Source organism: Pongo abelii, chromosome 4, assembly GCF_028885655.2.
Source record: "Pongo abelii isolate AG06213 chromosome 4, NHGRI_mPonAbe1-v2.0_pri, whole genome shotgun sequence".
NCBI lineage: Eukaryota > Metazoa > Chordata > Mammalia > Primates > Hominidae > Pongo > Pongo abelii.
In genome coordinates this window covers 131955214-131967534 of record NC_071989.2, presented here as the reverse complement: position 1 = coordinate 131967534, position 12321 = coordinate 131955214, and the positions used below count along the sequence as shown (strand labels likewise).

The following is a 12321-nucleotide window of genomic DNA, read 5'->3' as shown; positions in this document are numbered from 1 at the left end:
CAGCCTGGGCAACATAATGAGACTCCAATTCTACAAAAATAAAATAAAATAAATTAGCTGGGCATTTTGACACGTGCCTGTATTCCCAGCTACCCAGGAGGCTGAGATGGCAGAATTGTTTGAGCTGGGGAGATCAAGGCAACAGTGAGCCATGACCACACCACTGCACACCAGCCTGGTGACAGAGCAAGACCCCGTCTCAAAAAAAAATAATAAAGCCAGGCACGGTGGCTCATGCCTGTAATCCCAGTACTTTTGGAGGCTGAGGCTGGTAGATCACTTGAGGTCAGGAGTTCGAGACCAGCCTGGCCAATATGGTGAAACCCCATCTCTACTAAAAATACAAAAATTAGCTGGGTGTGGTGGCAGGCACCTGTAATCCCAGCTACTTGGGAGGCTGAGGCAGGAGAATCACTTGAACCTGGGAAGCAGAGGTTGCAGTGAGCCGGGATTGCACCTTTGAACTCCAGCCTGGGCATCGCAGTGAGACTCCATTTCAAAAATAATAATAATAATAACATTTTTTAAAGCAGCTTTTCTTGAATTTGGCATTGCTGTCCAGATACCAGTGTTCCCAGTGTAGATTCTTGGTGCTTTTCTAACTTTAACACACATAAGAATCACCTAAAGATCTTATTGTAATGCAGGTTTTGATTCTTTAGGTCTATGATTGGGCTTGAGTTTCTGCATGTCTGAAAAGCTCCCAGGTGATGCTCTTTACTCAGACAACATTTTCAGTAGCAATATCCTAATCAATTAATTGGTCTCACCGTCATTAGAATCTTAGTGAACTTCTGAGGTCAGGCAAACTTATCCATGGTTAATAAAACAACATGCATATCTTATATCATAATAAGCAAGAAATAAACACAAAATCAGGATTTCATCAGGAAAAGAATAAATTTGGCTGATATAAAGCACAGGACAATTTCTCTAGTAATTTAAAAGGAGTGTTTACATGAAAAGTTTTCTCACTCCTATACCTCAGAATGAATTTCAAAACTTTCTATAAAGTGAATGCAGTGTTGTCAGATTTGAGTCATGGCTTAAATTCACTCAAGATTGTGAATTTAAGATTCACTGCATTCACTTTATAGAAAGTGGATTTAAATTCATTCAAATCTTCAGTTATAAAATGTATTCAAACCAAGGTGTAGTTCTTCCAATCTGCTTCACTAACTTCACTCTCATGAGAAATGGAAAAAAAAAATAGTGAAAACCTAATCATTAGCTCACTTGACAGTTAATTTTATGTGGCAACTTGACTGGGCCACCAGATGCTCAGATATCTGATTCAACATTATTTCTGGATGTGTCTGTAAAGATGTTTCCGGAAAAGATTCGCATTTTAATTGATGGACTGAGTAAAGTAGATAGCCACTCCCCAGTGTGGGTGGCATCGTTCAATCTGCCGAGGGCCTAAATCGAACAAAAAGGCAGAGAAAAGTTGTATTTGCCCTCCCTCTGCGTTATTGCTTGAGCAGGACCATCAGTCTTCTGTCCTCAGGGCCCCTGATTCTCAGGTTTTCAGACTCAGACTTGGAATCTACACCATTGGCTCTCCAGCTCTCAGGCCTTCAGGCTACAACACTGGCCTTCCTGGGTCTCCAGCTTGCAGACACCAGATCATGGGACTTACCGGGCTCCATAATTGTGTGCCTATACTTTATCATAAATCTCTTTCTAGATTATATATATATATAACATAGAATATATATATACCAATAACATATACACATACACGCACACACTGATTATCTGGAGAACCCTGACTAATATACCAGAAGAGTTTTTAAATGTTGACATTTGTTGTTGATAAGGAGAAAGTAGAGAGTAAAGTGGAACTTAAATTAACAGAGTAAATTACAGATGAAGTAGACTGTAGTTTTCCAGAAACCTGAAGCCTTTGGAGATAGAATGGAAAGAGACAAGATATTCCTCCGAGTAACGCAAAGCATGATTTTGGAGGAAAATACTCATTTATTTACAGTGGCTTTACGTCACAGATTGGTAGGTAGTGGCTTCTACAAATTAAATAATTACAGGAAAATCTCTCCCTTAAACTTTGTGTTTTAGAAATAAATATTTTAAATAGTGGCCATGTTTAACCTGGGGGTTAATATGCAAGCTAAAATCATGGTAGGACCTCACTAATAAATGCATAACCTAAAATGCAGAGAACTGAGTTGCTCATACTCCCAAGTTTATAACACAGTCATTAATTATTCATATAAGCCTCCTCTTTTGCTTCTATTTTTCTTCCTTTTGCCTCAATCTGCACTGCCAATCTCTTCCTAGACCTGTAGGAAATAACTCTATTGTGTTTCGCATTTTTCCTGGATATGTAGATATATTTCAAATACGGTACTATTTTGTTGTGTGTTTATGTTTTAAATTTGCCCAAGTAAATGATGTTATAGAACTTGTTACCTTACTTTTTCCTCTGAACATTATGTTTGAAAGATTCATCCACATAACTCTATTTCTAATAGAGATAGAGTTTTGTTTCCTCTGTGAGCATCCCCAATATTTTTCACCCATCTGGTTCCCTAGATACAGTTGCATAGGTTGTCTACAATGCCCTGTTGTACAAATAATGCTTAATCAAATACACATGCCTCCTTAAGGACCGGAACACAAATTCCACAGGATGAGCAGGAGACCTGTGTATACTAAACTAAACTAAAATAACTAAACTAAATATCTCCAGATTACTCTCCAAATGAGCCCTTTGAGTCTGTAGTCTCTGCTTCACATGTTTCTGTATTGGTTCCCTATTTTTTTCTAAGGTTTTGTGGGCTTGGGGGGATTTTTTGTATTCTAGTTATCAATCTCTTCTCAGTTTTTGACTTCTCAGATAATTCCTCCTTACCAGGCATGCTTGCTCAGGCCTCTGATCCCAGCACTTTGGGAAGCCAAGGCAAAGGTAGGAGAATTTCTTGAGGCCAAAAGTTCAAGGCCAGCCTCAGCAACAAAGTGAGACCCTGTCTCTATTTTTTAAATAAGAATAATTTCTCTCAATCTGTTCCTTGTTGGTTGACTTTATTAATGGTGCCCTTTATTAAACAGAAATGTATAATTTTTTTATGTGGTCAAGTTCATTTTTTTTTTAGTTTTTTTTTGTTTTGGTTCATTGCAACCTCTGCCTCCCAGGTTCAAGTGATTCTCCTGCTTCAGCCTCCCAAGTAGCTAGGAAGCTAATTTTTGTATGTTTAGTAGAGATGGAGTTTCGCCACATTGGCCAAGCTGGTCTCAAACTCAAGACATCAGGTGATCCACCCACCTCAGTCGCCCAGAGTGCTGGGATTACAGGTGTGAGCCACCGCGCCCAGACAAGTTCATTGTTTTTTATCTTATGACATACCTTTGGGATTTTATATACTAAGTCTTCCACAATTCAAAATTACAAAGGTGTTTTCTGATTTTTCTTCACGTCATAGTTTTACCTTTCATAGGTAAGCCTGTAGTCAATTTAAATTATAAATTTGAAAACTAACTTTTTTTTCTGTGTAGTGGCCAGTTTTTCCAATTATCAGTTGATTAAAAAACAGTCCTCTTCCATTAGGCCCCCTTCTATCAAATACCAGGTTCCCATGTAAGCATGGGCTTGTTTTAGAGCATTTAATTCTGTTACATTTCTATGGCCTTGTAGTAGCCTTCAGTTTCTGAATTGACTGACATTTTTCTGAGATAAATCCAACTACATCATAATTATGTTTGCTTTCTGGATTCAGCTTGCCAACATTTGGGTAAAAATTTTTACATCTATATTCGTAAGTGAGAGCCATACAAAAGCAGTCTTTCTTGAACTATTGGGAGCAGTTATGATCCCCCTAATTTTTCCCAGGCTATAGAATACAGACTTTGTAGCAGGAATAGATTCCTTGATTTCAGGGGGAAAGTAGGCCATTATCTGACCACAGAAGATGAATCAGGATTGGTTTAATCCCAGTCATAGGAAATCCACACTCTTCTGCCGGTGATTCCTCTGGGAATCTGCCTGTGACCTAGTTCTGGCCAAGGACATGTGTTCTGGAACTTCCCTTCCTTAATATATAAATAACCACACTTGGGAGAAGCCCTACCCCAGCCTCTTCCTTTCCTAGAAACTCTAGTTTGAGATTGTGAAGCTCTAAGTCACAAGACGCCGTATCAACCATTATGATAAAAAGGCAAAAATAAAAAAGATGGAGAAAAAATGGTTAAAAAGAAACTAGGTTTCTGATAGTATCATTAAACAAGTAAATCAATTCTATCAACTTTAAGCACTATAGTTTTTATGTGTAAGAAAAGTAATCACTATTTGTTTAAGCATGGCTAAGTTTTTTTGTGATTTGAAGCTGAATTCATCCTAAATTATACACTTTTGTCTTATAGTAGGTTTCCCCAGAAACAGACCCTAAGGTAAACATTCAAGAGTAAAAATCCTATGTAAATATTAACAAAGTGCAAAGATATATGAAACAGATAATATATCAAGATCTAATTGGATTTCTTCTAGTAATATAAGGCTGATTTAACATTTGAAAATCAATGTAATTCACTCCATCAAAGATTAAATTAGAAAAATCATATAATCATCTCAGTAGATGCAAGAAAATGATTTTATTAAATTAATCCTTTATTCATGATAAAAATTGCTATCATGCTAGAAATATATGGTAACAGCTTATTGTGTAAAAGTATCTGTGAATCCTATTGCAAACATCATGCTGAATGGTAAAATATTGAAAGCTTTACCTCTGAGAATGAAGAAAAAATATGGATATCTGCTTTCACCACTTCTCATCATCAGAGTCCTAGCTATTGCAATAAGGCAAGGCAAGACAAAAATAAGAAAAAGATTGGAGGAAACACTAAAATGATCATTTTTTCCAGATAACATAATATTTAGGTCTGTAAAAAAGTCCCAAAGTATCTACAAATTAATATTACAATTGATACACGAATTCAGAGCAATTACAATATCCCAAATCTGTTTTATGTCTATATACTAGCAACAAACAAAAGTTAAATTTAAAGAAATTTTATAATAACATTAAAAAAACTAACAGCTTGGAAAAAATCTGACAAAATTAAAAAGTCTACAAAATATTACTTAGAGAAATACAGACGCCCTAAGTAAATAATGAGATGTAACACGTTCATGAGTTATGAATCAATATGCAAAGATGTTCATTTTCATAGTTGATCTATAGAGTCAATGAAATTCCAAACACAATCCCAGAAAGCATGTTTGTGGAAACTGGCTAATTTAAATGATATACAAAAATAAAAATGATTGTTATAGCTAAGACCTCTTGAAGAAAAACACACTGGATCACAGACACACCCAGAATAATCAGAGAGAAAAACATATTGGGAAACTTCCACTAATGGATATAAGACTACATTAATCAAGGCAGTGATGTATTGGTGTAAAAATAGACAAACCAATGTAACAGAATAGAGTCCAGAGCAAGACGGTAGAATAGGAAGCCCCAGACCCTCCTTTCCCCCGAGGGAGACACTGACTCAACAAGAGTACACAGACAATACCCCTTTGTGAGAAATACAGAAAAAAGTTAAGAGGTTACTGCACCGGAGGAGAGCATGAAACCAACCACAGTGAAACCAGCAGGGAAATCTGTGGCACTGACTCACCATTCCAGAACTCCAACAGATCAATAAGAAAAAGACAAACGGAGCCACCGCCCACGGCACGGCAGCCACCGTGGCCCTCCTGCTGCGCTTCGTGCTCCTGTGCGGAGTAGCGGATTTTGCCAGAAGTTTGAGTATCACTACTCCTGAAGAGATGATTGAAAAAGCCAAAGGGGAAACTGCCTATCTGCCATGCAAATTTACGCTTAGTCCCGAAGACCAGGGACCGCTGGACATCGAGTGGCTGATATCACCAGCGGATAATCAGAACGTGGATCAAGTGATTATTTTATATTCTGGAGACAAAATTTATGACGACTACTATCCAGATCTGAAAGGCCGAGTACATTTTACGAGTAATGATCTCAAATCTGGTGATGCATCAATAAATGTAACGAATTTACAGCTGTCAGATATTGGCACATATCAGTGCAAAGTGAAAAAAGCTCCTGGTGTTGCAAATAAGAAGATTCATCTGGTAGGTCTTGTTAAGCCTTCAGGTGCAAGATGTTACGTTGATGGATCAGAAGAAATTGGAAGTGACTTTAAACTAAAATATGAACCAAAAGAAGGTTCACTTCCATTACAGTATGAGTGGCAAAAATTGTCTGACTCACAGAAAATGCCCACTTTGTGGTTAGCAGAAATGACTTCATCTGTTATATCTGTAAAAAATGCCTCTTCTGAGTACTCCGGGACATACAGCTGTACAGTCAGAAACAGAGTGGGCTCTGCTCAGTGCCTGTTGCGTCTAAACTTTGTCCCTCCTTCAAATAAAGCTGGACTAATTGCAGGAGCCATTATAGGAACTTTGCTTGCTCTGGCGCTCATTGGTCTTATCATCTTTTGCTGTCGTAAAAAGCGCAGAGAAGAAAAATATGAAAAGGAAATTCATCACGATATCAGGGAAGATGTGCCATCTCCAAAGAGCCGTACGTCCACTGCCAGAAGCTACATCGGCAGTAATCATTCATCCCTGGGATCCATGTCTCCTTCCAACATGGAAGGATATTCCAAGACTCAGTATAACCAACTACCAAGTGAAGACTTTGAACGCACTCCTCAGAGTCCGACTCTCCCACCGCTAAGGTAGCTGCCCCTAATCTAAGTCGAATGGGCGCGATTCCTGGATGATTCCAGCACAGAGCAAGGATGGGTCTATAGTATAGAGCTTCCATATGTCTCATCTGTGCTCTCCGTGTTCCTTTCCTTTTTTTGATATATCAAAACCTATTCTGGTCTACATTTTGTTACTAGCCTCAAAATACATCAAAAAATAAGTTAATCAGGAACTGTACGGAATGTATTTTTAAAAATTTTTGTTTGGTTATATTGAAATAGTTACAGGCATTAAAGTTAGTAAAGACAAGTTTACCATCTGAAAAAGCTAGATTTTCTTTAAGAGGTTGATTATAAAGGTTTCTAAATTTATCAGTACCGAAGTAAGATGTAGCACTTTGAATATGAAATCATAGGTGAAGACATTGGTGAACTTACTTGCATACCAAGTTGATACTTGAATAACCATCTGAAAGTGGTACTTGATAATTTTTACCATTATTTTTAGGATGTGTATTTCATTTATTTATGGCCCACCAGTCTCCCCCAAATTAGTACAGAAATATCCATGACAAAATTACTTATGTATGTTTGTACTTGTTTTTACAGCTCCTTTGAAAACTCTGTGTTTGGAATATCTCTAAAAACATAGAAAACACTACAGTGGTTTAGAAATTACTAATTTTACTTCTAAGTCATTCATAAACATTGTCTATGAAATGACTTCGTAAATATTTAGTTGATAGACTGCTACAGGTAATAGGGACTTAGCAAGCTCTTTTATATGCTAAAGGAGCATCTATCAGATTAAGTTAGAACATTTGCTGTCAGCCACATACTGAGATGACACTAGGTGCAATAGCAGGGATAGATTTTGTTGGTGAGTAGTCTCATGCCTTGAGATCTGTGGTGGTCTTCAAAATGGTGGCCAGCCAGACCAAGGATGTAGTATCTCATAGTTCGCAGGGGATATTTTTCTTATTAGAAAAATATTATAACTCATTTATTGTTTGACAATTATAGATTGAAATTTCCTAATTTATTCTAAATTTTAAGTGGTTCTTCGGTCTCAGTGCTTTATGTTGTTGTTTTTGGATGGTGTTACATATTATATGTTCTAGAAACATGTAATCCTAAATTTACCCTCTTGAATATAATCCCTGGATGATATTTTTCATCATAAATGCAGAATAATCAAATACATTTTAAGCAAGTTAAGTGTCCTCCATCAATTCTGTATTTCAGACTTGGGAGGATGTACAGTGGCTGTTGTGTGATCAAACATGTCTCTGTGTAGTTCCAGCAAATCAAGCTGAGCTTTGAAAAAGTTTGAGTCGTAGTTTTGTGAGAGTGATTTATTCTTAAAAAAAAAAATAAAGAAAGAAAAAGAAAAAAAGATAAGAAAAAGGAGTAAAGGGACTACTCCTCCTTGCCAAATGTGCTAAATATCATTTTAGGAGAAGAAAGTGGATTTATTGTATTTCCCTTAAGATTGTGAGGGAGTGTGGATATAGTAGAATGAGCCAACAGTTTCTTTATAATAAACTCGGTCTGCAATAAATTATTTCACTAGCTCTAAAACCTTTCCCTAGATTTTAGTAGGGAGTTGGTTTCTGTTAATATCTTTGGGTGCTGTGGTGGTAAATGCTACATTATAAACGGTGGCATGTATTTACAGTTAGAGTATTGTGTGTACACTTTTTAATGGTAAACTTAAGCTGAATGTGTAATGGATTTGTGTATAGTTTTACATATTTGGAAGCATTTTAAAAACAGGTTTTAACCTTACGTAAAATTACTTTTATACTCATGTTAACATTTTCATCTGTGCCTTTTGGGTAATTTAATTTCTGTTATGAATTTCTGGTGCCTATGATCTAGCTATCACCTACCTGAAAGGTGCTTAGAGGTGAAGGTACTGTTTCTAAAAACACATCACTGTGATATCTTTCTATCCTCACATTTTCAAGCTTGCCTCTTTTCTGTTCTTTGTGGATATAACTTAAGCGATTGTGTTATTCACAAAGATTTAGAAATTTCAATATTCCCAACACTCTGACTATGTTTCTGATTTTATAACAGTAGCCATTTTTGAATGTCAGATGTTTGGCCTGTTTTATATGAATAAAGTTTATTTATAAAATATTATAAAAATAAGTAAATAAACAGAACATTAATAATAATAATAATAAAAAGAAAAAGACAAATGACCTAATTAAAAATGACTGAAAGATTTGAACAGACATTTTAGAAAAGAATATTAAAACTAAAAATTGCAATAAACAGGCAAAATGTTACTCAACCTTATAAGTAATTAGGGAAATGCAAATTAAAAATCACAATTTGATACCATTACACACTGAATGAAATAGCTGGAATTAAGACTGACATCAACATCAGGTATTCCTGTGAATCAACAGAAGCTCGCATATACTGCTGGTGAAAGTATAAATTGATACAAATAGTTGGAAAACTATTGGTCATATGTAAAGTTGACCATACATATACCTGATAGCCCAGCAATTTTGTTCTCTGTAATTTACATAAGAAAAATTTGTACCTATGTGCACCAAAGGTCATATACACACAAAAAAAGAATTTTCATGGCAACATTATTCACAGTGGTTAAGATTTGGAAGCAAATCAAATGTCCATAAAGAGTAAAATGAATAAATAAATTGCACTTTATACAATAGGATACCAGGTAGCAATAAAAATGAACGAATTATGGCTACATGCACCACCATAGATGAATCCCATATATATGATGTTGAGTTATAATAGCAAGATACAAAAGAATGATTTCTATATGGTTCCATTTTTATAAAATTTGGAAACAGGCAAAACTAATCTATGGTTCTTAAACTCAAGGAAATCACTACATTTAGAGAGATAGAGGGAGTAGTCAAGAGAGGAGACACGAAAGGAATTTCTGAGGCCTGCTCCTATTCTACTTCTTAATCTGAGTGGTGCTTACATGGGTAGGTACATTTTGTGTTAAGTCATCAAGATATAAACATAATTTGTGCATTTTCCTGTAAGTATGTTGAGAAAAAGGCATACAGTAAAAATTGTCCCTGTTTCTGCTAACTCCCTTCTACTCACCATTTCTACCATCCAACCCAGGGTAAAACTTTTTCTTTTTAACTTGACTCCCTCTATATTTTGTTGTTTTGTGTTTTTTAATTAAATCTTTATTTTGATATGATTATAGATTAACATGCAATTGTAAGAAATAATACAGAGAATTTCTATGTATCCTTTACCCAGAAATTCTACGTATCCTTTACCCAGTTTCCTCCAATGGTAACATTTTGTAAAACTATAGAACAATGTCACAACCAGAATGTTGACTTAGATACAGTCAAGATTTCAAAAAAAAAAGAACAAGAAAAAGATTTCCATCACCACAAGTGTCTCTCATGTTATTTATAGCCACAACTGCTTCCCTCCTGCCCCCACCCATGTAGCCAACCTCTGGCAACCACTAACCTCTTTTTTTTTCTTTCTATAATTTTGTCACTTCAAGAATATTATATAAATGTAATCATAAAGTATACAACCTATTCAGATTGAGTTTGTTTTAACTCAGCATAATTAGCCAGAGATTCTTCAAGGTTGCTGCGTGTATCAGTAGTTCTTTCCTATTTATTGCTGAGTAGTTATTTCACGGTTTGGATGTACCACTGTTTTTTTAACCATTCACCTATTGTTTCCAGTTTGGGGCTATTATAAACTACTACTGTAAACATTCATGTACATGTCTGTGTGGAACACACAAGTCTTCCTTTCTCTAGTTTTAACTTCCAAGAGTGTAATTGCTATTTTATGGTACATGCATGTTTAGATTAAAAAAAAACTGTGAAACTCTTTTCTAGAGTGCCTGTGCCATTTTACATTCCCATCTGCAATGTATGAGGGATCCAGTTTCTCTGTATTCTCTGTTGCCGTGGTTTTTTTTATTTTAGCCATTCTTATAGGTGTGTAGTGATATATCATTATGGTTGTAATTTGGATTCTCTTGTTTTCCACTGATGTTGAACATCTTTTCATTTATTTATTTACCACCTATGTATCTTTGGGAAAACATCTCTTCATGTCTTTTACCCATGTGCTGATTCGATTGTTTGCTTTTTTACCATTGAATTTTGAGAATTATTACTATATCTTAGATACAAGTCCTTTGTTGGATATATGGTTTGCTAGTCCTTTTACAGTTACATGAGTTTTCCACCACTCTGTAACTTGTCTTTTTATTTTCAACAGAGCCATCCACAGAACAAAAGATTTTAATTTTTATAAAGTCTGATTTATCAATTTTTCCTTTTATAGATTGTTCTTTGGTGTCAAGCCTAAGAACGTTTGCCTAGGCCGAGATTCTGAAGTTTTTCGCACATTTTCTTCTGAGAGCGTTATAGTTTTATGTTTTATATTTTCGTCTGTGGTTCATTTTAACTTTTTGGCCATGGATGTTCCATTGCTCCAGCATCATTTGTTGAACATTCTACCTTAACTCTATTAAATTGCTTTTGCACTTTTGTAAAATATCAGTTGGGCATGTTTGTGTGGACATATTTCTTGGATTCCCTATGTTCTGTCCCAGTGATCTATTTGTCCTTCTGCAAATACCACACAGTACAGATTACTATAACTATATAATAATGCTTGAAATTGGGAAGATGATTTTTCTCATTTTATTCTGCTTTTTCGAAACTGTTCCAGCTCTTGCAGTTCCTTTTTCTTTTCAAATAAATTTCAGAATTATCTTGTCTATATCTACCAAAACTCTTGCTGAGATTTTGATAGCATTTGCATTAAACCTTAATCAATTTGAGTATGCTTTTCTGCACTGAATTATATGACCATGTGATTTTTCTTCTTTAACCTATTAGTGTGGTATATTACATGGATATATTTTCAAATACTGAACCAGCCTTGCATCCCTGAAACAGACCCAACTTGGTCACAGTGTATAATTATTTATTTTACTGAATTATAGGTGCTAATATTTTAAGTCTTTTCGAATCCATATTCATGAGAGATATTGGTCTGTAGTTCTTTTGGTTTTTGTTTTGTTTTGTTTTTGTATCTGTCTGGTTTTTGTACCTGTCTGGTTTTTGTACATGGGTAACAGTAGCTTCATAATATTAGTTGTGAAATGTTTCTACCTGCGCTATTTTCTGAAGCAGATTATGTAGAATTGATTTTAATTAGTGTTTAAACACTGGGTAAGATTCTCCAGGGAAATCATGTAGTTTTAGTGATTTATTTTTTCGGAGTTTATAATTACGAATTCAACTTCCTTAAGAATTTCAACAGAACTACTGAAATTGTCTTTTTCTTTTTGGGAGAGTTGTAGTCACTGGTATTTTTCAAGGAAGTGATTCATTTCATCACTTCCTTGTTTTATGTTTTATATTTATATTAATAAGCCTTGTAGGCTTATTAATAATATTTCATTATTAGCCTTTTGATGTCTGTGAGGTCTGTAGTGACATCCCTTGTTTTATTCCAAATGATGATCATGTCTACTCTCTTTTTTTGTCAGTGTGATGGTAAGTTTTATGTGTCAACTTGGGTGGGCCATGTACCCAGATATTTGGTCAAACATTATTGTAGTAT

The 12321-nt window shown here is 35.3% G+C and overlaps 1 protein-coding gene across 1 annotated transcript; it reads left to right on the top strand.

Annotated features, from left to right (window-relative positions):
* The first annotated feature begins 1324 nt into the window (after positions 1-1324).
* Positions 1325-7297, top strand: LOC100441165 (coxsackievirus and adenovirus receptor-like). The gene is made up of 2 exons (XM_063724587.1): positions 1325-1364; positions 5652-7297. The coding sequence occupies exons 1-2, from the start codon at positions 1325-1327 to the stop codon at positions 6731-6733; spliced, it is 1122 nt and encodes a 373-aa protein (XP_063580657.1). The 3' UTR covers positions 6734-7297.
* Positions 7298-12321: the final 5024 nt, after the last annotated feature.

What these genes read in the sequence shown, in the direction of transcription:
- LOC100441165 (XM_063724587.1), top strand. Translation starts at nt 1,325, where the DNA reads ATGTTTCCGGAAAAGATTCGCATTTTAATTGATGGACTGA. An exon ending in CATTTTAATTGATGGACTGA is followed by an intron (nt 1,365 to 5,651) that starts GTAAAGTAGATA and finishes TCACCATTCCAG; the next exon opens with AACTCCAACAGATCAATAAG.